The 27483-nt window shown below is 47.3% G+C and overlaps 2 protein-coding genes and 1 non-coding gene across 8 annotated transcripts in view; 1 reads left to right on the plus strand and 2 right to left on the minus strand.

Annotated features, from left to right (window-relative positions):
* SLC7A7 (solute carrier family 7 member 7) overlaps positions 1 to 27483 on the plus strand; it is a 53162-nt gene that overhangs the window by 20367 nt on the left and 5312 nt on the right. For 4 of the 6 annotated variants that reach the window (XM_073799488.1, XM_033851359.2, XM_019948533.3 and 1 more), the window contains 2 exons: positions 4276 to 4821; positions 26923 to 27048. In XM_073799488.1, coding sequence (XP_073655589.1) covers positions 4276 to 4821; positions 26923 to 27048 — 672 coding nt within the window. Of the gene's footprint in view, positions 1 to 704; positions 3218 to 3264; positions 3890 to 4275; positions 4822 to 26922; positions 27049 to 27483 lie in introns of those variants that run through there. The other 2 variants (XM_033851360.2, XM_073799512.1) reach the window with 2 other exon arrangements.
* Positions 16554 to 27483, minus strand: part of OXA1L (OXA1L mitochondrial inner membrane insertase) — a 33365-nt gene continuing 22435 nt past the window's right edge. The window contains exon 10 of the mRNA XM_033851363.2: positions 16554 to 17047. Coding sequence (XP_033707254.1) covers positions 17037 to 17047 — 11 coding nt within the window. The 3' untranslated portion in view covers positions 16554 to 17036. The remainder of the gene's footprint in view (positions 17048 to 27483) is intronic.
* On the minus strand, positions 19053 to 19125 carry TRNAG-UCC (transfer RNA glycine (anticodon UCC)). Its single transcript has one exon. It is a non-coding gene; the product is annotated as a tRNA-Gly (tRNA).

Genomic DNA, 27483 nt, shown 5'->3' on the forward strand with positions numbered 1-27483 from the left:
GAGACTTCAGCGCTGCATTCGTGGAGGCCCTGGCCACAGAAGTAAACACTTTCTTTCTTGCTGCAATTTAAAAAAAAATTTTTTTTAAAGGGACTGTCATAGCTACAGTGGAATATAGAAAAACAAATGGAGAATGGGGGAGGGAGTAACTGAGCTCCCAGCTTGGGGAGATGGGGGAATCCATCTGGAGCAGAGTGTGTCTGTTTTCTGTTCCTGATATTCGGGGAGGCAGCACAGCCCAGTGGGAGCTAGGAAGGCAGGACGCGGGTATCTGGGGGAGAAAGTGTCTTTTCACCTTAGCTCCCTGAGCTTGACCGAGGAATCAAGATGCTGAACGGTATGCTGGTCCCTGGAGGAAGCGTGTTTTGGTTTTGCCATATTCACAGGTGGGGTCAGGGTGCGGGGCTTCCCTGCCTGCTGGGGCCCTGCTCCCTGTGTTCCCTGAATCCCTGAATCTGAAACTTCTCCTGTAGGATGAGTGTGTTGTCCAGTAATCTCCACTAGGTCCTCAGAGAGGTATGCACTTCAGACAGGAAGGAGACGGGGTGCTGCGTATCTGGAACTCTGTTATCTCCTGGGATTCCAGGCTCTGCAAGTTTCTCTTGTAAAGCCTGGGGTGGGAGAGCACTTCAGGACAGGTCCTGCTGGTTCCAGGGTGCCTGAATGGTGGAGGCATGACCCTGAGAGCTGGGGTCTCAGGACGGAATGCGAGCCGCCAAGGATGGTACCTTCCTGCCCACGGAGCTAGTGCTGGGCAGTGGTTGAGAAAAGAGGGGGCATCTTTTCTCTGAAGTCAGCCTCCTCCGTCCAGTTTGAGTGGGTCTACTGAAGAGTAGGCTAGGAAAGGGATTCCATTCATATAGATAAGCACTTCCTGGTGAGACCACTAGGGTGTGCTGTTTGCTGGAGTGTGGATTTCACCCCAGTGGGTTTTTGTCTCAAGATTCCACGATGAGGATTTCACCTTTCAGATACCACCAGCCAGAAAATAAACCCTGCACACGTCTCTCCCCACTTAACCTTACAGTTTCCCCTTCATTTGTCGCCCCTTCACTCCTTTTCCCTATGCCCCATTAGGACACATGCTCACCCTTGGTGCCAGGGAATTTGATCTTAAAAGGCCCAGCGTGATGATGTGTTTCCGTGTGTTTTTGTTTGCTTTAGAAGTGGGCACCCTAGCAATATAGCAGCACTGCCAAGAGGACTTGTAATCGTTTCTCGTTCCTGCAAAGGGATGAGAAAGGGGAGGAGCAGCCAGGAAGGAGATGGATGGGCTTTGTTGGAGCCTTTAGCCTAGACTTTATTTTATTTTATTTTAAATTTATTTATTTTATTTGTTACTTATTTTTGGCTGTGTTGGGTCTTCATTGCTGTGCGCGAGCTTCCTCTAGTTGCGGTGAACGAGGGCTACTCTTCGTTGCGGTGTGTTGGCTTCAGTAGTTGTGGCTCGCTGGCTCCAGAGCACGGGCTCGGTAGTTGTGGCGCACGGGCTTAGTTGCTCCGCGGCAGGTGCGGGTCTTCCCGGACCAGGGCTCGAACCTTTGTCCCCTGCACTGGCAGGCGGATTCTTAACCACTGCGCCCTAGCCTAGACTTTAGACTGAAGGACAGCAGAGACTTTCTTTTAATCTAATCACATCCTCCCCCAGGTAGTTCATTAGAGAGCCATCTAAAGGGCTTTCTTGCCTTAGAGGAGGGCTAGAGACTGGGCAGGTCAGAGCGGGTGGGGAGGTTGGAGAGAGAGCACAGAGCTTGGGCTTTGTTGGCTAACCTACCTGCCTCCCTTGCTATGGCATCTTGGCAGGTGACTTACTTAGTGTCTGCCTTAAGGGGCTGCTGGGGGGATTAAATGAGATAAGACATGTAGGTGTTTAGCAATATGTCTGGCTTGGTTAAGTGCTCAATAAATGAGTTACTATTATTATAGGAACGTTTAAGTGGGAGCTGGGAGAAAAGGACAGTCTTCTGGATGGATTTCAGAAGTTTTTGTGAGAGTGGCTTGGGAGATATGATCTCTGGGAAGGCTAACATCGGGGTCCCCCTCCTGGGTGAAAAAAAAGTTTAAGGGACTAGAAGGGGAGGTTGTAGGGTAAAGATAAGCACCCCCCTTACCCCAGGGCTTTTTAGATCTTTGTTCTCTGGTAGTTGAATAACCAAAGGGGGTTTGAAAGGGCACGAGAAGGAACAGAAAGACAGTTGGATTTCAGAATAAGTAGGGTGTATTTCTGTTGGTAAAGGAGACCCAGGATACCGGAGTTAAGTAGACTCTAAAAACAGAATATATGCTTTCCCCAAATTGCTCAACTTCCTCTGTCTGTTCTGGGCCTGTCCAGTATAGCTCAGTGAAAACTTACTTACCCATAGTTTTAGGAAATTAGAGTAAACTTGTATTTGGGGAAGGTGTTTATAGGAATTTATGCTTAGCCCATAGATCCTGGTATGTTTTCTTAAGGATGAAAGGGCCTGTGAGTTGGGCATGGATGCAGCCAGAGGTTTCAGTCTCATTTCTTGACCTTGTTTCCTCGGAAGCAGCTTGAGGATCAGCTTTGGGGTCATGACGCAAGTTTCGGGCGGCCACCTCTCACTCTGTGTGGGGAAGTGTGCAGAGTTCTCTTAGGACGCCCGATCACGAGTTGGACTGTACTTACACTTCCTCTAATCTGCATGTGAACAAGCCTCTGTGGCACAATGTGCAACCTTCCTGCCTTTCTTGTTCAGGGTGAGAGAGAAGTGGGGCTAAGCCGGGGCCTGGAGAGAGAGAGGGCTGTGCATTCTTTCTCAGCCGAAGCCCTGTCCTCAGCTACTTTGCTTGGGGACAGCTTCCCCAGGGCTGCAGAAACTGCACCCACCCAGCTGACCGTCAATCCTTTCTTCTGGGCGCCTGGTCCTGGAGCAGAGCTGACAAAGGAGATTTCTGAGAGAGGGCGTTCTTATCACAGAAAGTGCTGAGCCAAGAGCTCCTAGCCTGCCCCTTGCAGACGGGAAGGGCCAGTGAACCTTGGACCCAGACAGTTGCTTAACACCCCTCTCCCCCTCCCTCTGTCCCTCCGCCCTTCTTGACTTCTTGACTTCTTGATATGACTTAAATCCATAAGCATTTGCCCGGCCTTTCCTTTTACTACTGGCTGAAGAGCAGGAGTGGTCAGATCACAGCTCCCAGAGGCTGTGTCTCTGTGTGACCGCTGCGTCGGGGACCTGCTTCCACCCAGGGCCAGGGAGTGAGTGTGCTTCCCACCCTCTCCCTCAGCCCCGCTCATCTTGCCCACTCTCCCTTTGCTGCTCTGCTGTGTCCAATTGCTTCCTTTCCTGAGTGCCTCTAGCCCTAGGATCTGTCCACTTGCTTGGCCAGCCTGGCCTGACCTCCTCTCATCACCTCCTGCTCCGTGATGCCCAGCATTTGCTACCCCGCTTCAGCTGTTTCCTTGCCTCTGCTTTGGTGCTGTCTCTCCAGCAGCAACCTGCCGGGTGGGGAGTGGTCATCGGCTGCCTCCAGTCATCTCTAGGTTGGGCTGCACGTTTGGATCACTGATCTCTCATCCATACTTTTTTTTGGGTGATGCAACTATGCAGGGATTTCATGGCCAGAGACCTGCAACACTAGGGGCTGGGAATGGTATTTGGGAAAGGAAAAGCACGGAGAAGAGGAGGCCTGTCTTCTTTCTGGGTGGGGCTGGGCTGGTTGGGCTTTGCTGGGGCTGAAGAGTTCAGCTGAGGGTTGTTAAGGGATACTCCCGGAACAGGTGGATAGTTGTGAGTTTCCGACAAGAGCTCTCTGAAGCCTTTGCCAGAGCCAGGGTCCTTGGGGGAAAAGGGCAGTGTTGTGAGGAGAACCCACAGACTAGCTGCTTGCAAGGTTGGCTCCCAAGGTTGCATCTCATCACAGGTGACAGGTGAGACTGAAATTGGAGGGAAGACAGACTTTTTTTTGGGTAAGGCTGAAAAGCACAGGCTCAAATCATTATGGTTACACATGGGAGCTGCCAAATTGTTCGTCTTCCTGTCTCCAGTGAGCTCAGATAGAACCGGGATTTAGTTTTCTATCTTGTAAATCAGGTGTAAATCAATGATGAGAAACATGCTTTCTCTCTGGGGAATGAGCGCCATCCTTTAAAGACTCGAGTTGGTGAGCCAGATGGAGAAGAGGTTCATGGGAGGTGGGACGTGAGAGAGAGGTCTCTGAAATGGTGGGCGTGGGTGGCTTGCCCACTCTGGCCCCTGTGGAGGAGAGTTCTCTGTAATTGCCAACCTGCTATATATCTTCACCTTTCTTCCTTAGAGGGCAATGCCAGAAAGCTGGTGAAGGCTTTCTTCTCCTCCTCCACCATGGTCGACGGCGTTAAGTATGAAGTGGCCTCCCAGCATGAGAGGGACGCCTCCCCTTTGGCCGATGAAGCCAGCCCCAGGTCGGAGCAGGTAAAACTGAAGAAGGAGATCTCGCTGCTGAACGGCGTGTGCCTGATTGTGGGGAACATGATTGGCTCGGGCATCTTTGTCTCCCCCAAAGGCGTGCTCATATACAGTGCCTCCTTTGGCCTCTCCCTGGTCATCTGGGCTGTTGGGGGCCTCTTCTCCGTCTTTGGGGCCCTTTGTTATGCGGAATTGGGCACCACCATTAAGAAATCTGGGGCCAGCTACGCCTACATCCTCGAGGCCTTCGGAGAGCTCCTTGCCTTCATCCGACTCTGGACCTCCCTCCTCATCATCGAGCCCACCAGCCAGGCCATCATTGCCATCACCTTTGCCAACTACATGGTGCAGCCCATCTTCCCGAACTGCTTAGCCCCCTATGCTGCTGGCCGCCTGCTGGCTGCTGCCTGCATCTGTAAGTGGGGCTGGGCAGGAGGGGTGGGGTGGAGCGTGGGGCAGAGGCCTGCACGTGAGTCTGCTTAGTCGGTAAGAAGGAGATGGAAAGGAATGCCTCTGACAGACACTTTTTTGTTGTTGTTAAATTAATGTACGCTAAGTGTGAAAATTCAAACAGCATCAGTGTCCAAAAAAAAAAAAATCCTTTCTCCCAACTTCCTATGGTAAACATCATTAGCAGTCTCTACCTTTGCTGACATTTTTCTTCTTCTTTCAAGGGATGTAGTTTTGTTCTGTTTTACAAAAATGGGATCATAGTACACATGTAATTCTACAGTTTGGTTTTTTCCCCAGAATTTATCAGTGATGCTCTTTTCGATTTACAGATCTACTTTAAAACAATGCTTCATGTTATTCCATGTTAATTTTAAGGATGTATTGTATGTTTAGCTAATTAGGCCTCTGGTAATGGCCACTTCAGTTGGTTCCAGTTTTTCAGTCTTACAGATAACACTCCAGTGAATATCCTATTGCGTTTGCATGAGTTTTTCTGTGGGCTAGATTCTTTTTTTAAAAAATTTATTTCATTGAAGTTGAGTTGATTTACAATGTTGTGTTAATTTCTGTTGTACAGCAAAGTGATTCAGTTATACTCATGTATACATTCTTTTTCATATTCTTTTCCATTATGATTTATCACAGGATATTGAATATAGTTCCCTGTGCTATATAGTAGGATCTTGCTGTTTAGCCATTGTATATGTAATAGTTTGCGTCTGCTAATCCCAAACTCCCAGTCCATCCCTCCCCTCCCCGCTCCCCCTTGGCAACCACAAGTCTGTTCTCTATGTCTGTGAGTCTGTTTCTGTTTCATAGATAAGTCATTTGTGTCGTATTTTATTTATTTATTTATTTTCAATTTTTAAAAAATTTTGGCTGCATTGGGTCTTAGTTGCAGCACGTGGGATCTTCATTGAGGCACGCGGGATCTTTTGTTGCGGTGCGTGGGCTCTTCGTTGCAGCGTGTGGGCTTCTCTCTAGTTGTGGCGTGCAGGCTCCAGGGTGCGCGAGCTCTGTAGTTGTGGTGCGCAGGGTCCAGAGTGTGTAGGCTGTGTAGTTTGTGACACATGGGCTCCAGTTGAGGCGCGCGAGCTCAGTAGTTGTGGTGCATGGGCTTAGTTGCCCCACAGCATGTGGGATCTTAGTTCCCTGACCAGGGATCGAACCCACATCCCCTGCATTGCAAGGCGGGTTCTTTACCACTGGACGACCAGGGAAGTCCCTGTGTCATATTTTAGATTCCACATATAAGTGATATCATATCGTATTTGTCTTTCTCTGTCTGACTTCACTTAGTATGATAATCTCTCGGTCCATCCATGTTGCTGCAAAACGCATGATTTTGTTCTTTTTTATGGCTGAGTAATATTCCACCATATATATGTTACACGTCCTCTTTATCCATTCATCTGTCGATGGACATTTAGGTTGTTTTCATGTCTTGGCTCTTGTAAATAGTGCTGCTATGAACATAGGGGTTCATGTTATCTCTTTGAATTATAGTTTTGTCCGGATATCTGCCCAGGAGTGGGATTGCTGGATGATATGGCAACTCTGTTTTTAGTTTTTTTGAGGAACCTCCATACTGTTTTCCATAGTAGCTGCACCAATTTACCTTCTTTGTGGCCTAGATTCTTAAAACTGTCATTTCAATCTACCTTGCCTTTTTCTCCATCTCATAAATAAAATATTATTTAAATTTGTACGTTCAGCAAAGCCACTTTGGAGGTGCTGAGAGGCTGATCCTCTGCAACCCCTTCCCTCAGCTGCCTCTGTTCTAGAAAAGTGCCCTCGCAGCGTGAGAGACCCTGGGACCTTGGAGACCCCGCCCACGCCCGGCTGTGGAGAAGCTGAGCGGTCCTGTCAGTTTCAGGGGCAGCTGGGGGGGGACAGGCATTTTGCACCACGTACAGCTGCTTGCTGGATCAACCCTCTCAATCAGCCTCATGTGCTCTTTCCTTTCAGTTTCTCCACTGCCTCATTTTACTCTCAGCTTCCTCTCCAGCCTCCCTCTTTTGACTGTTGTGCAGAGAGCCGGCTGTCCTCTGTAGGCTCCTCCCATGGTGTTTCGTGTGCCCGTGTGTGGGTTCAGAGTCATGTCTGTGTGTGGGGCTGTTTGTCATTCTGGCAACGGTCAGGGAGGTACAAAGGCACTGCCCTAGGTTGCAGGAAGGGGGTTTTCCCTTGAGGTCTTAAATGCGACCTGTAGTTTCTCTGGCATCATTTACCGATGAGCTGGTGGGCTGACTTTCTGATGAAACTAATTTTAGGATCTGTTGGTCTCAGGGTCCCCTCAAACGTGGGCATATACTTACGTATCTTGTGTAGAGTAAGGATTATTCCACTTAAGTAAAATTTCCAAGAGGGCTGCATCCCTTTAAGCACCAGAATTCTATTTTAGCCATCTTGGTTGAAATCTCTTTAAAACCAGTGATATGTCTGCTTGCCCTCATAACTTGAGGTTTTTTTTTTTTTTTTTTTTCTGGTGACTCAGGGTCACCACTGCACATGTCAAAGCTTGTATGACTGAGGCCCCTGGTCTGGGGATGAATGTTTGCTTCCTCAGTGGCCTCAGACAGCTGGCCTGACTTCAGTGCCTCAGGTTTTATTCTTTCATGATTTTGATGTGTGTTGACTCTGACAGCTATTGTTCCTTGATTCTGGCATTGGGCCTGCCTTCATCAGTCTTTTTAATTTGCTGCTTCTAATTTGGGAATAGAGATGTACTCAAACTCTTGTGCACCCAAGTACGCATACACACACATGTGCACCCTCCTAAGAATACATGCAGAGTAGCCACAGTTACAATTAGTCTAGAGAGCTCCCCAGTTAATAAAAGACAGAGTTTCGTGCTGGATTTATGGCATATATTTGAGACAAGCCTGATAGAATGAAAAGCATACCAGACTTGTGTTTGAGGCTGGGCTCTATAACTGTGTGTAGTGACTGTTACTTCCAGACTCCTGTGAGCATGACATGAGATTCAGTGAAAACCATAAATCATGACTCAAGTGTAAAGTATTAATGATTATGATTAAAATTGCTCTCTCTCGGTTGCTTATAGGACTTTGTTCTATCTCTAATAATCTTCAGAGGGACATAGAGATCTGGAAGAAGGTTCAGAAGGGCAACCGAGATTGTAAGTAAGAATTTAGGGGCATACGATTCATGAGTTTCTTCCTTCAGCTCTTGTTTAATGAGCAACCAGTACAAGTCGGATGCTGAGATATTCTGTCCAGATAGGATCTAGGCAGTAATAGCTCATTCATCTAACCGTAACCCTTCAGGAGGAAACCAAGAAGTAGGGAGAGGAAGAGGCTTACAAGCAGCTGGGAAAGAGGCCCCCTCAGAGCAAGCGAGACGACTTTCCTCTTGTGGGGAGGAGCGCTTAAGATGACAGTGCAGGGACTGTGATGTCTGAACTGAATTTTGAATAGAAACGTAGCCGTCTCCTCAGACACTTCTCACAGAGGGAACTGCGTGTGAAGGTGCAGGGTACAAAAAGGCGCGGAACCGGTTCAAGAATTCCAGGTAGTTGGTATGGCTGGAATGTGGGTAGGAGAGGAATGAGAAGGGAGAGACTGGAAATGTAGTCCCAGGGCCAGCTCCGCAGGGGTTTATATGGTGCCGGAACAGGTTGGACTTTATCTTGAGAGCAGGCAGAAGCTATTGATTTTCAGTGGAGACATGAAATCACATTTGCTTTGAAGAAGAACTCTGGCTTTGTGGAGAGTGTTTTTGGAAAAAAGTGAGAGACAGAAGGTAGGGGCACCAGGTTAGGGAGCTGCAACCTGAAGGGTAGTGACGGCCTGCACTGTGGGCTGTGCCTTTGGAAGGGAGATGAAGGGATGGATGAAGAAATAGTCATGGGCTTCCCTGGTGGCGCAGTGGTTGGGAGTCCGCCTGCCGATACAGGGGACACGGGTTCGTGCCCCAGTCTGGGAAGATCCCACATGCCGTGGAGCGGCTGGGCCCGTGAGCCATGGCTGCTGGGCCTGCGCCTCTGGAGCCTGTGCTCCACAACGGGAGAGGCCACAACAGTGAGAGGCCCGCAAAAAAAAAAAGAAAAGAAATAGTCATAAGGTGGGATTTCCAGGACTTCTGGGTGTGGAGGGCTTCGGAGCTCTCAGAGATGATGCTAAGGATTCAGGCTTGGACAGATGGGGGGTGATGGGCTTGCCTTCTGAAATAGGGAAGGTGGGCTGAGTGATGAGGTAGAGGGTCACCTGAGGCTTCCGCTGGGATGCTCATGTGCCCTTCCAAGAGCTGTGCCTTCCTAGGGTCATCATGACCCAGAGTTGATCATTTTCCCCCAACTGAGTCACACTTACCTAAAAAAGAGGTACATGTTGATGTCAGTCTATTAATGGACATGGTGAGCATACATATGTGATTTCTTTTTTAAAATTATTTTTATTTATTTTTATTTTTTGGCCACGCCATGCTGCATGTGGGATCTTAGTTCCCCAACCAGGGATCAATCCCGTACCCGCTGCGTTGGAAGTGCGGAGTCTTAACCATTGGACCGCCAGAGAGGTCCCACACGTATGATTTCTAATGAGCAGAAGGCATATGTTCGCTATCAAGACACCCTCTTCCTAGTACCATAGTCACTGGGGAACCCATCTAGTAATCAGGGAATTCCTTGCAGGGCATGGAGCCAGAACAAAGGAAGAAAGTTTTGACTATTTGAGGAAAATTTACTGAATGCGGTGGGTTCTCTAAAGTATGAGGCTGAAAGGTAGAGCCCTTCTTGCAGGGAACTCATGGTTAGTGGAGAAGAAGGGCAAAAATAGTCAGTGAAACATTGTATATGGTGAGTGCTGGAGGGGGCTTGAGTGTGGCTAATTCAGGAGGTGAGGTCCGCACTTAGTACCCAACACTGAAGGACGGAGAGGAGTCAAGGGGGGGCGGTGAGGAACCCACTCACCACAGCCTACAGAGCCGACGCCATCGGACGCTCTGACACATCTCATTCCTCTCACCCTCACTCTCTCCGCTGCAGCTCCAGGCCTCCCCTTCTTGCTTTTCTTCCAGTTTGCCTGCCACACTCCCGCTTCAGGGGCTTTGTACTTACTGTTCTTTCTGCCGGGAAGGCTTTTTCCCCAGATGCCTTCAGAGCTTATTCCTTTACTCCATTCAAGTCTTTGCACAAATATTGCCTTACCGGAGACCTATCCCATCTAAAATGGTCACTTGCAGTCTCCCAGCCGGTTTTGTTTTTCTCTATAGACTTCTTACCACCTGACATTAATTCTTTACTTGTTTATTATCTATCTTTGCCTCTAGAGTATCAACATCATGAAAGTAAGGACTTTGTTTTGCTCACTGCTGAGCCTAGAACAGTGCCTGGCGTCCGCTAGGTACTCAGTAAATGTCTGTTGAATGAAGAAGGCGTAAGGAATTCTAGGCACAGGGAAAGGCAATGTAAAGGCACAAAGGTGAGAAGAAGTGTGGGGCGCGGGCTGTGCATGGGGGATTGTGGGATGTGAGGGGACAAGGGGAGGCAAGGGGTTAGCGCACGAGGCCAAACCTTCCTAGAGGGTTTAGATTTTCTCCTGAAGCCTATAAGGAGCCACTGCAGGATTGGAAGGAGGGAGCAGGGCAGCTGGGGTGGGACCTAAGAGCAAGTCTGGAGGCAGAGATATGGGTTAGATACCTTTCTTACCAATCTAGGTAGGAAACGACAAAAGCCTGAATTGCTGTTTTCCCAGCACTGGTCATTGTCGTTATGGAGCTCTCGTGTGTGTGTGTGTGTGTGTGTGTGTGTGTGTGTGTGTGTGTGTACAGGATGGGCAACCCAGTCCAAGATTACAATGGATCATGATGAGTGTTGTGACTTGTGAGGCAGAGGGAGCCCAGGAGGAAATCTGAATAGCCTAGGGGTTTGGAAGTTCTCCATAAGGAAGTTGACACCTGAGTGAAGAAGAATTAACCGAGTAGAGAGGGAAGAGGAGCATCTCAGGCAGCAAGAACGAATGTGTGAAAACTTGAAGACAAGAAAGGACATCTTTGAGACACTGAAAGGAGCTCAGGTATTGCGTTTAAGGTAGGAAATGTTGAGAGTTGGCCTGCAGAGGTAGATGGAGGTCACAGGATAGGTTGTTCAGGGCTTTATCTAAACTGTTCTAGTTATTATTGCTGTGTAACAAATCACACAAAACTAAGTGTTTTCAAACAGTCATTTTATTCTTTCGTGGTTTCTATGGCTGAGGAATTTGGGAAGGGCTAAGTGGGGCAGTTCTGGCTCAGGGTCTTATGTGGTTGTAGACAGATGGTGGCAGGAGCTGAAACAGGCGGAAGCTGAAGCAGATGCAGACAAGATGGGCATCTTTTTCTCAAGTCACGTCAGGACTTTTCCATGTGGTCTCTCTATATGGACTACATTGAGCTTTCTCACATAATGGCAGCCTCAGCGCAATCAGACTGTTTACTCGGTGGCTGAAGGCTTCAAGAATGAGTATCCGAGCAAGCAAAGTGGAAGCTGCATTGCCTCTTATGACCTAGCCTCTGAAGTCACATGGTATCACTCCTGCAGCACTATATAGGTAGAAACATTCACAGAAGACCATCCAGTTTTAAGAGGCACAGACCCTATCTCTTGATGGGCAGAGCGTTAAAGTCACATTGTATGAAAAGCATGTGGGATGGGAGATATTGTCGAGATATCTTTGGAAAATATAACCTAGAACACATGCTATATTAAGGAGTTTGGTGGGCTTCCTCTAAGGCAATGAAAAACCTTTTTGGGCTTTCAAAGTAGGGGAGTGATATTTGTGATTTTTAGGAAGATTATTCTGACTTTGCAGGACGAAAAGCAGTGGGACCAGTTAGGAAGCTGTGCCATGATCCTGGTGAGACATGCTGGTGGCTTGGACTACAGTCATGTTTTGGGGATGAAGGTACTGGTTAAAACTTGGACACCGGGCTTCCCTGGTGGCGCAGTGGTTGAGAGTCCACCTGCCGATGCAGGGGACACGGGTTCGTGCCCCGGTCTGGGAAGATCCCACATGCCGCGGAGCGGCCGGGCCGGTGAGCCATGGCCGCTGAGCCTGCGCGTCCGGAGCCTGTGCTCCGCAACGGGAGAGGCCCGTGTACGGCAAAAAAAAAAAAAAAAGACTTGGACACCAGTTAGATATGGGTAGAGATTGTCAATGATGATAAGATACTGAGCTTTGGCATCTGGCTTGGGCAACTGGGTGAATGGTGATGCCATTTACTTATAGGGAGAACACTGGAGGAGCAGTAGTAGGTTTGCAAGAAATTGATGGGATCAGTTTGTGCCTGGTGATGTTGAGTAGGTGGTTACATATTCCTGTGTATCTGGAATCATGACAGTTGGGCTGGTGATATACTTTTGGGAATCATCAGTGTATAGTAGTTGAAATCACAGTAGCAGATGAGATGATCCTGGGACAGGATATAGAAAGGGAAGAGAAAAGGGCTTTGGATAGCATTCTTGGAATTCTTAGAATTATAAGAATCCTTAGAGTACCAACGTTGAGGGAGAGGTATTCTGCAAAAAAGGGGGAGAAGCAGCATCCAGAGAAATAGGGAAACGTGGAGAGGGTGAGTGGAAGAGAGCAGTTTGGCCAACAGTGTCCAGTCTGCTAAGAGGTCAAGCTAGATAGGACTGAGTGGAGTTGTTTGGATTTATCAACATGAAGATCACTGGTGACTTTGGAGAGGGAAATTTCAGGGCAGTGAGGGCGGAGTCAGATTTCAGAGAGATTTTATTTATCCAGCATGGTTTATTGAGTATCAACTCTGCCTAGTTCTGGGTTAGGCCCTGGGGATACAAGGATAACTGTTACCCAGTCTCTGCCCTCACATAGCTCACAGTTGATGGGAGGGACAGATATGTAAAGTGTTCTGAGGAAAGGCAGTGCACCCAAGGGAGGTGGGTTTACACTCAAAAGTAGCCTTTCTCGGAAGAACTGTTAAATAAAATATGGAATGGAACATCGTTGGAATTGACAAGAAGGAGGTCAAGGGGAACTTTGGCAGGCTTTTCACTGGAGTAGTGGAGCAGATGTCAGACTGCATTGTGGAGAAAGGGCAGGGAAGGGAATATAGATGTGCTTTCTAGAAGATGGACCCTGGAGGCAAGGAAGGCGGTTGTTAGTGGAAGGGACCAAAGCTGAGGGGGGAGTTTATGGGAAAGACTTAAGACCACCTTAGTTTGGTTTGGGGGTGCGTTTCTGGAAAACTTGGATGAAATATTCATACCCTACTATGAAGTCTTCCCCACGGTTGGAATGCTTGGGATCCTGGAGTCAGCATTTCTGTCCCTTGAACAGTCCAGGGCGCATCCTCATCCCTTTGAAAGGCAACGGTGCATGGTGGTGAGGAGCACGGCATCAGGCAGGTTAACTTCATTAGTCTCAGTTTCCTCATCTGTAGAATAGGACTCTACCTCACAGAGGCGTGATCTATATTTCTACCATACTTTCACCCTTTCCTATTCATCAGTGACAAATTTCGGGAGAGCATATATGATTTCTACTTCTGTCCGGGTGGCTTATGTTTCCTTTACAGGTGTAGTCCTCCTTTAGAACTGCTGATAAACTAACTACAGCCCTAGATAAGCTAGTATTGCTAATAGACCTTGAAATCATTTACGGATTATTGCTTAGGTAAGTTTTTTGTATGCATGGGTGACTTCACTCATTGCATGGTCAGGGTAATCACATGCTGCCCTCTCTACCAGGAACTCCACCTCCCTTCCCCCCACCCCAGCATCAGCCTCTGTACACTCAGTGCAGGTAACAGTGGTCCTGGTGCCCACCTGCACCCACTTCACTCCCCCAGACTGGATGGGTTGCCTCTCAGTGACTTTCATAACACCTGATTCTTGTATTCGCCCAAGTTTACTTTTCTGGGAAGGCTGGGGACTGGGTCTTAATCAAAGATTCTGCACAGGGTCTGGAACAGAGTGGGTTCAAGCTCAATACATGCTTATTGGATGGATGGATGCATGGAAGAATGAATGGATGAATGGATGAATTCTGAGTTCTGAAGGAACTTTGCTGTCCCGTTCAGGGCTCTATAAATGGTTACTTTTCCCAGCCAGAGGGGTGTGCATTCAGCCCCTCCTGAAGCTGATTACTCTGGCTTCTCAGAGCTCTTTGAGGATTGCTCCAGTTCTCTGCAGCCAGGAAGCCCTGTTACCCCAGGGGGAGATAGACCCACTCCCCGGCCCATATCCTTGCATGCAAACAGGGGGCATATAGTGTAGTGGAATGCGTACAAGCTTTTGAGCTGGCCACTGGCTGAGTGGGCTCGGTTTTCTCAATTGTAAGATGAAGATAATAAACCTACTCTGTCAGATTAACTTAGATGATGTATGTAAGAATGTCAGCGACCCTGTGACCCAGTTTTTTTGGTCTAGATTTCTGCCTTTTGTTAATGGGATGTTTTATCTCCTGTGTGTTCGGTCTGCCTGCTGTACCCGTCGGCCAGCAGCACACATGCGGGGCCGCCTGTGAACAGACTACTCTTTAGGGGTCAGGCGGTCTCGGCATCCCTGACGCTTGACCCTCGTGATCTGCGTGTAGTAGGTGGTTTTCAGTGAATGTCGGCTGGAGGAGTGAACAGATGGTACAGCTCCAGATTCAGCTTGGCCAAGAAAGGCATTGCATCTCTTGGCTCTCAGGGTGTTGGGGGCTGAGGGCCACTGTGGGGCCCGGGCAGAGGGGAGGGCGGCTGCTCGAGCCACTCGTGGACGCTGTAGGACTTCAGATCTCTGAGAGCTTTGGCCACTGTCCTTGGGCAGCTTTTCCTGGTACTGGAAAGCTTCGTGTCTTGTGGCTAATGAGGTGGAACAGCCAGATGCTGGGCCCCCAACTGCCTTTTGCCCTTTGAACTTTCTACTTGGAAGCTAGTTGCCTCTTCCAGAGGGATTATCCATTTTAAGCTGGGAGTGAGGAAGCTTACATTTCTTTTTTTTTATAATAAATTTATTTTATTTATTGTTTATTTTTGGCTGCGTTGGGTCTTTGGTGCGGTGCGCGGGCTTCTCATTGCGGTAGCTTCTCCTGTGGCAGAGCTCGGGCTCTAGGCTCACAGGCTTCAGTAGTTGTGGCGTACAGGCTTCAGTAGTTGCGGTGTGCGGGCTTCAGTAGTTGTGGCACGTGAGCTCAGTAGTTGTGGCTCGCGGGCTTAGTTGCTCGGCGGCATGTGGGATCTTCCCTGACCAGAGCTCGAACCCGTGTCCCCTGCATTGGCAGGCGGATTCTTAACCACTGCACCACCAGGGAAGCCCAGGAAGCTTACATTTCATGTTCCACATTCACAGCAGCAAGGGGACTAGAGTCAGAGCGCTGAGGTCTTTCTGGTATGGGGTCAACGTGAACTTCGGAACAAACTCTTCACCAGCAGGGAGGGAGGTGGAGCTCTGTGCTGGCCTGATCCCCAAAGCTTTTCAGGGGTTCACCTTTGGTCTCTTCCTTTTTCTATTCTCTTTCTCTCTGCCTCAGAAGAGGCTAAGGGAACAACCTAGAGGAAGCTGGGGAAGGAGCTAGGGACAGTGGGTCCCAACCTCGGCTGACCGTTGGAGTCACCTAGCGGGTTTAAAAAAAACACTTGGGACTTCCCTCGTGGTGCAGTGGATAAGACTCTGTGCTCCTAATGCAGGGGTTAGGGTTCAATCCTTGGCCAGGGAACTAGATCCCACATGCATGCTGCAACTAAGGAGCCCACCTGCTGCAGCTAAGACCCGGCACAACCAGATAAATAAATAAATAAATAAATATTTAAAAAAAAATACTCCTGGCCCCTTCCTCTCCCTCTCTTTTCCCCCAGCCAAATAACTCTGAACCACTGGGCAGAAGAATGGAAATTAGCTTGGAGAACAAGACTTGAGGAAGCAGAAGGTTCCTGCTGAGGAGAACTGTTGGGGGCCTTGGGAAGAAAGGTTCTCAATTGTCACCATGCTTTAGAATCACCCAGGGAACTTTAAAAACATGCCGGTGCCTGGCTGTAGCCCAGAGCTTGACTTCATTGTCCTGGGTGGGGCCCGAGCACTGAACTTTGTTAAAGCTTGTAGAGTGATGCTAGTGTGGAACCAGGAATGCTGAGTTAAGTGAGGGTTTGGGCTTGCTGTGATCAAGGTGGTTCTCTAAGTGATGATTTTGTTTTGTGATGACCTAAGAGTAGCCCAGAGCAGGCAAATCATCAGGCTCCGCTGGGGAGCCCCGTCTCAGACCTCCCGAACCAGAACTTCAGGGGTGGAGCCCCAGAGCTGTAGGTTCACCCTCCTCAGGGGATCCTCAGGCGATCCTGATGTTCAGTCAGCCTTGGGGACCCATTTCTGAGAACCTGAACTGGACCTAGCTGAGCAAACCAGTAAGGATCCTGTTACCAAGGACTCGCTGGCTTTGAGGAGGGAGCCGATGGAGCAGTTAATTGGTGAGCCTCCTGGTGCAAAGTGCTTGCTTGCTCCCTTCTGTGGTGCAGACCCACAGCAACTGAAGTGCTGGCTAGGCCCCAGAAGGCAGGATGGGAAGCTCTGATCCAGTGACCCACAGGGCTTATGCTCCGTGTGTCTTCTTGCCAGATGCTTTCCCCCCTGAAGCCTGAGTAAGCGACATGGTTATGTAGCCTGAAAAGGTAAAAGTGTTTGAGGACCAGCTGCTATCTGAGAGATACAACGGCACCTAGGAAGGGTGGAAGAAATAATCGATCAAGGACTCAAGAAGAAAAAGTGATTTTTAAGATGCAGAGAGTATCCTAAACCAGCATTCAACAACAAAAAACAAAACAAGCAGTAAAGAAAACAAGGAAAAACTTGAAATGTCTGGCTTTAGGCAGAAGAGCTGAGGCTTTTTTGGAGAGCTTAAATCTGGTCCTTCTGAGGGAACAGCCTTGGTAGAGTATTCCGGAGACATCTGGTTATTCGCGGGCCTGAGTGTACCAGTTAAGGGGCTGGACTGCTCCCCAGCAGTGTGACTCTGACTATGCATAGACCAGCCTAATGCAGAGACGGGTGGTTTTTCTTGAGTAACATGTGACACAGAGATTGCTCACCCCAATTAAGCCCACAGGCCGCTATACTTCTGCTGATTGCTGGGGAATGAATGACGTCACCAGTCAGAAGACACATGAGATATGTCACTGGTGACTTTGAAGTTCACGATAGCAAATGGAGTGGCAGGTGGAATCTTCATCTCTTTGTCACTTGAAGTCTGTGTATGTGAAAGAAAACAGAGAACACAGAACTGAGTCCTGGAATGTAAGTGCTAGGATACCAGAGGATACACTCTGGTGAGGGATGGAGCAGATGTTATAGAGATTGGGAGAGATGCACTTAATAAAGGTTTAAACTGAAATTTTAGAGGAAGGGGAAAAATACACAGATAAAAGTATACATCTGGGTAGTTTGGAGGCTATGAGGTATTATAGAGAAAGAAGAATAAAGTTGGAAAAATTGCTCAGTAATGCATTTGGAGAAGCTAGAAGATTGGGAGTGATGCTTTTGGACTCATCAACATTTCAATGAGGCTAATAAACACATTTGCTTTTTACATTTACTGCAAGGAGGAAACAATTTATTTGATTAGAATATGACAGCGACAGAGTATACCTTGTTTGGGCTTCTCTGGTGGTGCAGTGGTTGAGAATCTGCCTGCCAAGGCAGGGGACACGGGTTTGAGCCCTGGTCCGGGAAGATCCCACATGCCGTGGCGCAACTAAGCCCGTGCACCACAACTACTGAGCCTGTGCTCTAGAGCCCACGAGCCACAACTACTGAAACCCGTGCACCTAGCGCTCGTGCTCCTCAACAAGAGAAGTCCGTGCACCGCAACAAAGAGTAGCCCCCGCTCGCCACAACTAAAGAAAGCCCGTGCACAGCAGCGAAGACCCAACACAGCCAAAAAAAAAAAAAAAAAGTATACCTTGTTCAGAAGTGATGGATTTGCTAGAAAAGCTGAGATTGATATAGTATATCAAAGAGAGATGTACTTGTATGAGGATCTGCTATAATAAGGGATGCCTGCTGCCTCTGGGCAAGGTTACTTTTTGATTCTTTTGATTGCAGTGAGAGGGAAACTTCAGGACCAAGACACAGAGACCTGTCAAAGGATTTCACCTCCCCTTTCTCTCTTTCCCAACAAACGTAATGGACAGTACTACCCAGTACTGCCTCCAGCTTTTTGCCTGCAGGAGGGCTGCTTTTCACAACTAAACAGAAGTCTCTTCCTTCCTCATTACAGATACGTGGCCCATCTCTTAGAAGGGACACCAAGGCCCTGGCCTCTGTTAATCCCATCTGCTTACCTTGGGAAGAAGAATTATTACATAGTGCTATCAGAGGGCTCTCAGATAACAGTTAGGGATTTTTCCTGAAGATCTCCCATAGTAAAGTACATGGAAATAAACCCCCATCCTAAGGGAAGAAGCATGGTGAAGAGAACACGAAGATAAAAGCAAAAAGAAGTAGGAATGATGTAACTGTGGGCATTTACTGCACACTCTCAGATCAGAAGAATAAGTGTTTTGCTTTCCTCATAAAAATCATAAAATTTGTACGAAAGGGAAATATGATAGCAATGGAAGCTTCAATTCTCTGAGCATCTTTTGCTAAAATCAGTTGCATTCTATTAGAAGCAGTACCTCTCTACATTAAAAAAAATGGTTTATTATGGAAGATTTCAAACATATACAAAAGTAGAGCAAATTGCACAGTGAACTCCCAGGGTTCAAGCACCAGCATCAATGATTATCAACATCTATGCTCCAACCACCCCTTCTCACCCACACTAGATTATTTAAATCATATCCAAGACATCAAACCATTTAATCCATAAAGGCTTCAATATGTACCTCTAAAGGATAAGGATTTATTATTATTTGACATAACCAGAGGCAATGTGGAATCCTTGTGAGGAAGTGATTATGCCTTCTCAGAGTTTATGTCCCAGAAAAAGAAATGCTGGTTTTCCTCCAAAATGTACTCTAAATTTTAGGCAAAGAGATTGCAGAAAAGTTCAGGGCAAAGAATTACAATTTTACAACCAGGGATTTAAAAACAGAAAAAAAAACCAGGGGTGTCTTCAAAATGAAATTCTTTTTTTTTTTTTTTATATTATTTGTTTATTTATTTTGGCTGCACCAGGTCTTAGTTGTGGCATGCGGGCTCATAGTTGCGGCATGCGGACTTTCTAGTTGTGGCCTGCACGCGGGATCTAGTTCCCTGACCAGGGATCGAACCTGGGCCCCCGGCATTGGAAGTGCGGAGTCTTACCCACTGGACCACCAGGGAAGTCCCTTCAAGATGAAATTCTGATACAATAAATTATCTTATTTAGGAAGAATAGGAGAATTATCTGAAGAAAGTGGTGTGATTGAACACATTGATTTTTTTTTAAACTAATTGATTTTTTAAAATTTATTTATTTATTTTTTAATTTTTGGCTGTGTTGGGTCTTCATTGCTACGGGCTTTCTCTAGTTGCAGTGAGCAGGGGCTACTCTTCTTTGAAGTGTGCGGGCTTCTCTTTGTGGTGGCTTTTCTTGCTGCGGAGCAGGGGCTCTAAGCACGCGGGCTTCAGTAGTTGTGGCACACGGGCTTAGTTGCTCCATGGCATGTGAGATCTTCCCAGACCAGGGCTCGAACCCGTGTCCCCTGCATTGGCAGGCAGATTCTTAACTACTGCACCATGAGGGAAGCCCCGAACACATTGATTTTTTTTTTTCATTTTAACATCTTTATTGGAGTATAATTGCTTTACAATGGAATGTTAGTTTCAGCTTCACAACAAAATGAGTCAGTTATATATATACATATGTTCCGATATCTCTTCCTGCATATCTCCCTCCCACCCTCCCTATCCCACTCCTCCAGGTGGTCACAAAGCACCAAGCTGATCTCCCTGTGCTATGCGGCTGCTTCCCACTAACTATCTACCTTATGTTTGGTAGTGTATATATGTCCATGCCTCTCTCTCGCTTTGTCACAGTTTACCCTTCCCCCTCCCCATATCCTCAAGTCCATTCTCTAGTAGGTCTGTGTCTTTATTCCTGTTTCACCCCTAGGTTCTTCATGACATTTTTTTTTTCTTAAATTCCATATATATGTGTTAGCATACGGTATTTGTCTCTCTCTTTCTGACTTACTTCACTCTGTATGACAGACTCTAGGTCTATCCACCTCATTACAAATAGCTCAATTTCGTTTCTTTTTATGGCTGAGTAATATTCCATTGTATATATGTGCCACATCTTCTTTATCCATTCATCCGATGATGGACACTTAGGTTGTTTCCGTCTCCGGGCTATTGTAAATAGAGCTGCAATGAACTTTTTGGTACATGATTCTTTTTGAATTATGGTTTTCTCAGGGTATATGCCTAGTAGTGGGATTGCTGGGTCATAAGGTAGTTCTATGTGTAGTTTTTTAAGGAACCTCCATACTGTTCTCCACAGTGGCTGTATCAATTTACATTCCCACCAACAGTGCAAGAGGGTTCACTTTTCTCCACACCCTCTCCAGCATTTATTGTTTCTAGATTTTTTGATGATGGCCATTCTGACTTGTGTGAGATGATATCTCATTGTAGTTTTGATTTGCATTTCTTTAATGATTAATGATGTTGAGCATTCTTTCATGTGTTTGTTGGCAGTCTGTATATCTTCTTTGGAGAAATGTCTATTTAGGTCTTCAGCCCATTTTTGGATTGGGTTGTTTGTTTTTTTGTTATTAAGCTGCATGAGCTGCTTATAAATTTTGGAGATTAATCCTTTGTCAGTTGCTTCATTTGCAAATATTTTCTCCCATTCTGAGGGTTGTCTTTTGGTCTTGTTTATGGTTTCCTTTGCTGTGCAAAAGCTTTTGATGAGCTCAGATTTTTAGAAACGATATGCAAGAGATAATGAGAGGTGACATAATCAAGACTAAATAAATAAAGGAGTGACCCTGCAAGGAGAGTGTCCTGAGGTTAATGCCCAGCATAAACTAAGACCTGAAGAAGTTACTAAGGCCAACAAAAGTTTCCGAGAGCAATGTTTAGAGTGAGAACAGCAGGGGCAAGGCTGGATGCTCTGGGGGCAGTTAGATCTACGATAACTAGATGGTGGAAAGGAGAGGCCACAGTCCCTCTTTTCCTCTAACTTGACCTGCAGAAGGATTGCTCACCTAAGAAAGGGTTCAATAAAAACCCAACAGGCCGATAGATCTAGGCCAACAAAAAACAAGACCAAGAGAGTTGAGGAGATAGTAATAAAGCGTGTCATTGCTTTAAATGTTTTTAACTATCCACTTGCAAACAAATGGAAAGAATTTATAATTAGTTGAGATGACAGAATGACTACTAGGCATCTCCAGGACCTTGGAGAACAGGAAGGGTGTAAAAAGGAAACTGTTGACTGACCTATTAGTTTCCTATTGCTGCTGTAGCAAATTACAACCAATTTAGTGGTTTAAAACAACACAAATTTATTATTTCACAGTTCTGTAGGTCAGAAGTCTGAAAAGGGTCTCACCGGGCTAACATCAAGGTGTCAGCATTGCCATGTCCCTTTCTGGAGGCTCTAGGGGAGAATCCATTTTCTTGCCTTTTCTAGCTTCTAGGGGCTCATAGCCCCCTTCCATCTTCAAAGCCAGCAGTAGCTAGTCAAGTCTTTCTCACATCAAAAGTCTTTCACATGGGCTTCCCCGGTGGCACAGTGGTTGAGAGTCTGCCTGCAGATGCAGGGGACACGGGTTCGTGCCCTGGTCCGGGAAGATCCCACATGCTGCAGAGCTGCTGGGCCCGTGAGCCATGGCCGCTGAGCCTGCGCGTCCGGAGCAAAAAAAAAAAAAAAAAAAAAAAGGCTTTCACACTGACTCTTCTGTTTCTCAGGGCCACTGTGCCTACCACAAGTGATAACCTGGCTTTCCAAGAAAGAGAGGGAGGGACTTCCCTGGTGGCGCAGTGGTTAAGAATCCGCCTGCTAATGCAGGGGTCATGGGTTCGAGCCCTGGTCCGGGAAGATCTCACATGCCGCAGAGCTACTAAGCCCGTGAGCCACAACTACTGAGCCCGAGTGCCACAACTACTGAAGCCCATGTGCCTAGAGCCCGTGCTCCACAACAAGAGAAGCCACCGCAATGAGAAGCTCGCACACCGCAACGAAGAATGGCCCCCGCTTGCCGCAACTAGAGAAAGCCCACACACAGCAAGGAAGATCCAACGCAGCCAAAAATCAATAAAGTAAATAAATTTCTTTTAAAAAAGAGAAGGAGGTGGATTCTGAGCATGCTGCACTGGTCATCTGAGGTTGATTCCTCCCCAAATTCTAGGCTCATCTGTTAAACCTGGTTAGCAAAGTGTGAAGGGAAGAAAGGAGGATCTCTAGTAACCTGTACAGATTTGCTAAAAACAAGCTAACCTCATTTTTTGTTCAATTTTAATTTTTTATTCAAGTGTAATATACAAAAGGAACTGTACACATGTCATAAGTGTACAGCTTGATGAATTTTCAAACTGAGCACACATGTGTAACCAGCATCCACATCAAAAAGGCAGCCCCCTGAACCTCTCGTGTGTTTCTCCCAGTCACTCCCCTGTGCCCCCCATGCACACACTAAGGGAAATCACTGTTCTGACTTCTAGTAGCATAGATTAATTTAGCCTGTTTTGATGTAAATGGATATAAAGGGTATGTACTCTCTTGTGTTTGGCTTGTTCACTTAATACATTTGTGACATTCATCCATCATTTTGTCTGTAGCTGTAGATAGTTCTTTCTCATTTGCTGTTTAGTATTCCATTGTATTCATTTAGCCATTCTATCGTTGATTGGCATTTGGGTTGTTTAAATTTTTGACTATGACAATGGTATAGCTATGAACATTCTAGCATATATATGTACTAATTTCATTTGAATCATTATTTGATAGCATCATTAGATTTCTAGAGCAGAGACATGTGTATACAGATTTCAGAGAGGTTCTTGGCAAACTCTTGTGATATTCTTGTTGACAAGGTAGAAAAAGGCGGACTAGATAAAAAAAAATAGTTTGGTGGATTCCTAGTTGACGTTGTGGAATAATGACAGCAGAGAGGAAGATCTATAGTGATAGACTACAGGGCTCTGCCTATCCTAGTCAACATTTTTATAAGTGACTTCAGTGAAGATCCAGAAAGTTTGCCAATCAGATTTGCAGATTTCACAAAATTGAAGGCATTTGAACTAACTGATTAAAATGAAGGGGGAACTCCATTTCTGATAAATGGAAATGATGCCTAAAAATTCAGAGAGGAAAGTTACTAGGAACAAGTGTAAAGCCCCATATTTGGGATTAAAAAAAAAATCACTTTTAATAGGCCCAAACACAGGGAGAGGGAAAAGCTGATCAGTTTGGGAGCAAAAAAGGAGTTACAGTTGACGAGTTCAAACTGAGACTCCATAGCCTGCAACAGTAGCTGGAGTTTTCTGTGTGGGTCTCAGTTTCCAGGGAGACACTGACAAAGTGCAATTAATACAGAGGAGTGAACTGGGCCGGTGAGTGGGAAACCATATTTATCACACAAGATGTTGAAGAACATAGGTCTTTGGACTGAAGAGGGAAGACTCAAGGGGAACGGGATGTCAGTCTTTAATGATAAGAAGGGCTTATCGTGATGTGCGAGAGGCTTCAGCTTGATGCTTTGTGGCTCCAGAGGAGAGGTCCAGGACAATTAGCGAGAAGTTGCGAGGGAGAAGTTTTTGGCTGGGTGGGAGGAAGAGCTATTGGTCTCTTTACAGACGGCATGAGTGGCCTAATAAATTGCTGAGGTTTTTACAGTCCCTGGGAATTTGAAGGAGAAAATGGCTTAAATAGCAGCCTAAGTTGTGTGTTATGTTGTATGTATTTAAAACTAATGGTGCTGGGAGAATTGTAGGCTGAATGTTCTTTTTCAGGGACTGTTTAGTTTGAGCATCTAAACTAAATCTGGGCGTCTGATCCTGAATGGGCCTGCAAGCTTTGTTCACTTCTGGATCAAGCCAGGCATCTGCTCTCCTTGCTTTTAGTTCTAGAGCTGATGCTGGGCCTCAGTGCTGGAACTAGCCTCCTCTTCCAGGGGCTCATGGAGGCTGGGTGTCATGACCATTCAGGAGCATCTCTTTAGATGATTATAGGAGTGACTTCTTCTCAGCCGCTTCTTCCTTCAAAGCAGGGGTCAAAGCAGGAATGGAGGTGCACCTGAGTCAAGGGTCTGAGGTGATTTTCAGCCCATCTTTCTGTGGTCTTGGCCCAGTGTTGGGTAGAGATTGAATTGCACCTAGAGGTGGAGGGTAGGGCATCTCTGTCCTTGAGGTTAACTTGCAGTTGCCTCCATATTATTCTAACCCCATGTCCTACCCCCACCCCCTTCCCTGCCTCTGAAGCAGGAGGTCAGGCTCCACTTCAAGAACAGTGCACTTGGCTGGGCTCTGGGGCCACCGGTCAGCTGTATCCGCTGGGGGTGGGGACAGAGAGCCCAGTCAGCACTGCTGCCTGCCATTCCCATTTCCTGCTGCCACGGCCAAGAGGCCCTGGAGGAAGCTGAGCGCTGGGGAAGATGAGGGCCAGCGCTCTTTCCAGAGGATTCCCTTCTTCGTTCAAACCGAACCTCCTGTGCTCAATACAGAGAGCAGATCCGGGCAAGATGGTGGGTCAGTGGCTGAGAACAAAGCCTCAGGAGTGGGGGAGGAGGAAACACTGGTGGGTAAGAGGAAGGATACAGATGGATGGATATAGAAGTAGACTAGAGAAGCTGTAAGGATTAAAATGTAAACAATCCATGTATTTTCTTTTCAGAATTTGTTGTAGTAAAGGATAAGGAGTTGGCTCTTCCTTGGACAGAGCTGAGAACAGAAGCATGTGGCATGTGGTTACAGACTGACTCTGAACCAGAACCAGTCTCTTAATTCTCAAGCCTATCCCAGTTTAGTGTTGTCACCCTGGTGACCCTGAGGGCTACTCATGAATTTTTTTTTTAATTTATTTATTTTTGGCTGCATTGGGCCTTCGTTGCTGTGCGCAGTCTTCTCATTTCAGTGGCTTCTCTTGTTGCAGAGCATGGGCTCTAGGTGCGCGGGCTTCAGTAGTTGTGGCACACGGGCTCAGCATTTATGGCTCATGGGCTTTAGAGCTCAGGTTCAGTAGTTGTGGCACACGGGCTTAGTTGCTCTGTGGCATGTGGGATCTTCCCGGACCAGGGCTCGAACCTGTGTCCCCTGCACTGGCAGGCGGATTCTTAACCACTGCGCCACCAGGGAAGTCCACCCATGAATTTTAATTAGGGGACCCCATTCCCTTGTGAATATGGTAGCTCCAGTTGTCCCAGATGCTTCTAATCCAACCTGGCTTGAGTTATATTAGTAAGCCAGCAGCAGAGCCCGAGGGTGAGGGGTGGAGGTTACAGGATGGAGAGAAGAGGCAGGAGGCAGAAGTCCAGTGGGGAGTAAAGGAGGGGTGACCGGCTGAGGAGGATCAGCAGATCTGAAAGATTTGCCCGTTTTCTGGGATGCTTGTGGAGACTACATGCTTGTGTCTTTGTTAACACTACGTTGGCCTGGAGTTATGGGTGCATTTTTGCCCAGCCCTGTGATAAGGTTTGGTGGTTTGTTGGCTTGTTTATTAGGCAGAAAGGCAAGTGTTTGTTGGGGACAGGAATGCCCCCTTTCTGCAAGAGCGGAAAAGAACTTGGGCAGTAAGGGAGGGGGAGACAGAAGGTGAGACAGCTGTTCTGAGGGGCTGCTCTTTCCTGCCTCTCAGGATGAAGTAGCCTCTGGGCCAGAGTGTGATGAGACCAGGACACAACAAAACAGAAGGGCTGGGGACACTGAGGGCCACACCACTGCCAGAAGTGAGACAGGGAGTGCTTGGGACTGAGTTGGTGGCCTGAAGCAGGCAAGCCCAGCACTTTCTCCTCTGGTAAGGCAGGCTGGCTCTGACCTTGTCTTCGCAGCCCTTGGGAGAACGGCTGTTAAGCCCTCCTTCTAGTGCTCCAGTTGCTGAGCTGGGAAGGAGGGAGCAGTGAAACGATCCACTTTGCCACAGCGGGGAAGGTGCGGGGTATGTGGCTGCCTGCTTGTTTAAGAGGCTGGTGGGGGATTGAGGAACGTTCTGCTGAATTTCAGACTTGTTTCTTTTGATTTTCTTCCCCTCTTGAATTTCTTCTTCTGAAGCAGCAGATTATAGCTTTTTTTGGGGGGTGGGGTAGTAGATTTCTCTGAGATTCTGGTGAAAGTTATCGACCCTTTTCTTAGAACAATGCATATTCTTTGGACATATGTACATAACACTTTACAAAGACTTTCAGGCCTGTGGAAGCCCTAGGTTAAGAACCCTGCCTCTAAGGGCAATCCATGAATTTTGCTGAAGCTCATCCAAGTAAAGGGATTGCCTCTACCCCAGGATAGAAGGACTTGAGGAATGTTTGTGGCTCTGACTTTTGCATTGTCCAGTCAGGAAAAATGCCCCATCCCCCTTCTGTAGGAACCTCAGTTCCAAGAGTCTTTCCAAGCATGAAAACAAGCAGCTGAGCTGGCCGGCAGTAGCAGGAAGTCTGGCCTCCAGCCTAATCCTGGCCACACATCCTGACCTGCTAGCCCAGACGTTGGATAAGTCACAACAGGACTCATCAAGGTTAACAGTAATCCCACAGCATCAGAGTGTTGGGTCCTGGAGCCCATATAAGGGGACACAGGGCTGGAGAGGGTGAGAGACCATGACTTTTCAGAGCCAACAGCTGGAACGCATCACTAATCCTGTTCCGCTACCAGTTGCCTCCTATTGCTGTGAGCACTTCTGTGCGTAAGCAAATCCAGTCGCTTTGTTTTGTGTCTCTTGTATAAGTGCTGAGGGCGTGTGTGTGTGTGTGTGTGTGTGTGTGTGTTGCTGTGTACACAGGTGCTCAGCAAGAGCCTTTGAATGATAATGGTGAGGGCATTCTGGGCAGAGGTTTCCAATGAAGAGCAGGTCAGAGCCCAAACAGTTCCGTCTTTGGCCAAAGGCTCTATTTTGGTGACTGGTACCAGAAAAACTGCTTGGGGGTCTAAGGCCCTCTGGACGGTGGGGCCAGTCACCAATCAGTATTATTTTTCTTTCAGGTCTCTTAACCTTCATTAACTGTGCCTATGTCAAGTGGGGAACCCTGGTACAAGATGTTTTCACCTACGCGAAAGTATTGGCACTGATCGCCGTCATCATCGCAGGCACTGTTAGACTTGGCCAGGGTAAGAAATAAGAGTGACAGCAACTAATGTCTGTTAAGCATTTTCCATACGCCATACCCCTCTAAGTGACCTCTGTGCATGATTTCATTTAATGGGTACTATTATTATCCCCATTTTATTTTTTTGGCCATGCCCCAAGGCTTGCAGGATCTTAGTTCCCCCACCGGGGTTGAACCTGTGCCCCCTGCCATGCAAGCACGGAGTCCTAACCACTGGACCGCCAGGGAAGTCCCTGAAGTCCCTAGCTTAAGTAGTGGAGCTGAAATCTGTACCCAGGCAGACTGAGCCCAAAGCCTGTCCTGTCATTTCTCTGCATGCTGCCTCCCAGAGGTTGATCTGGGCAAAAAAGAGCCATATCCCGGGAGCCAGCTTTTGCGGATTGTCGAGCCCAATGCTGTAGCTCTGACTGTTCTCCCTTGGGAGCAGACAAGGGCA

This window comes from Tursiops truncatus, chromosome 2 (assembly GCF_011762595.2).
Source record: "Tursiops truncatus isolate mTurTru1 chromosome 2, mTurTru1.mat.Y, whole genome shotgun sequence".
In the NCBI taxonomy this organism is placed as follows: Eukaryota; Metazoa; Chordata; class Mammalia; order Artiodactyla; family Delphinidae; genus Tursiops; species Tursiops truncatus.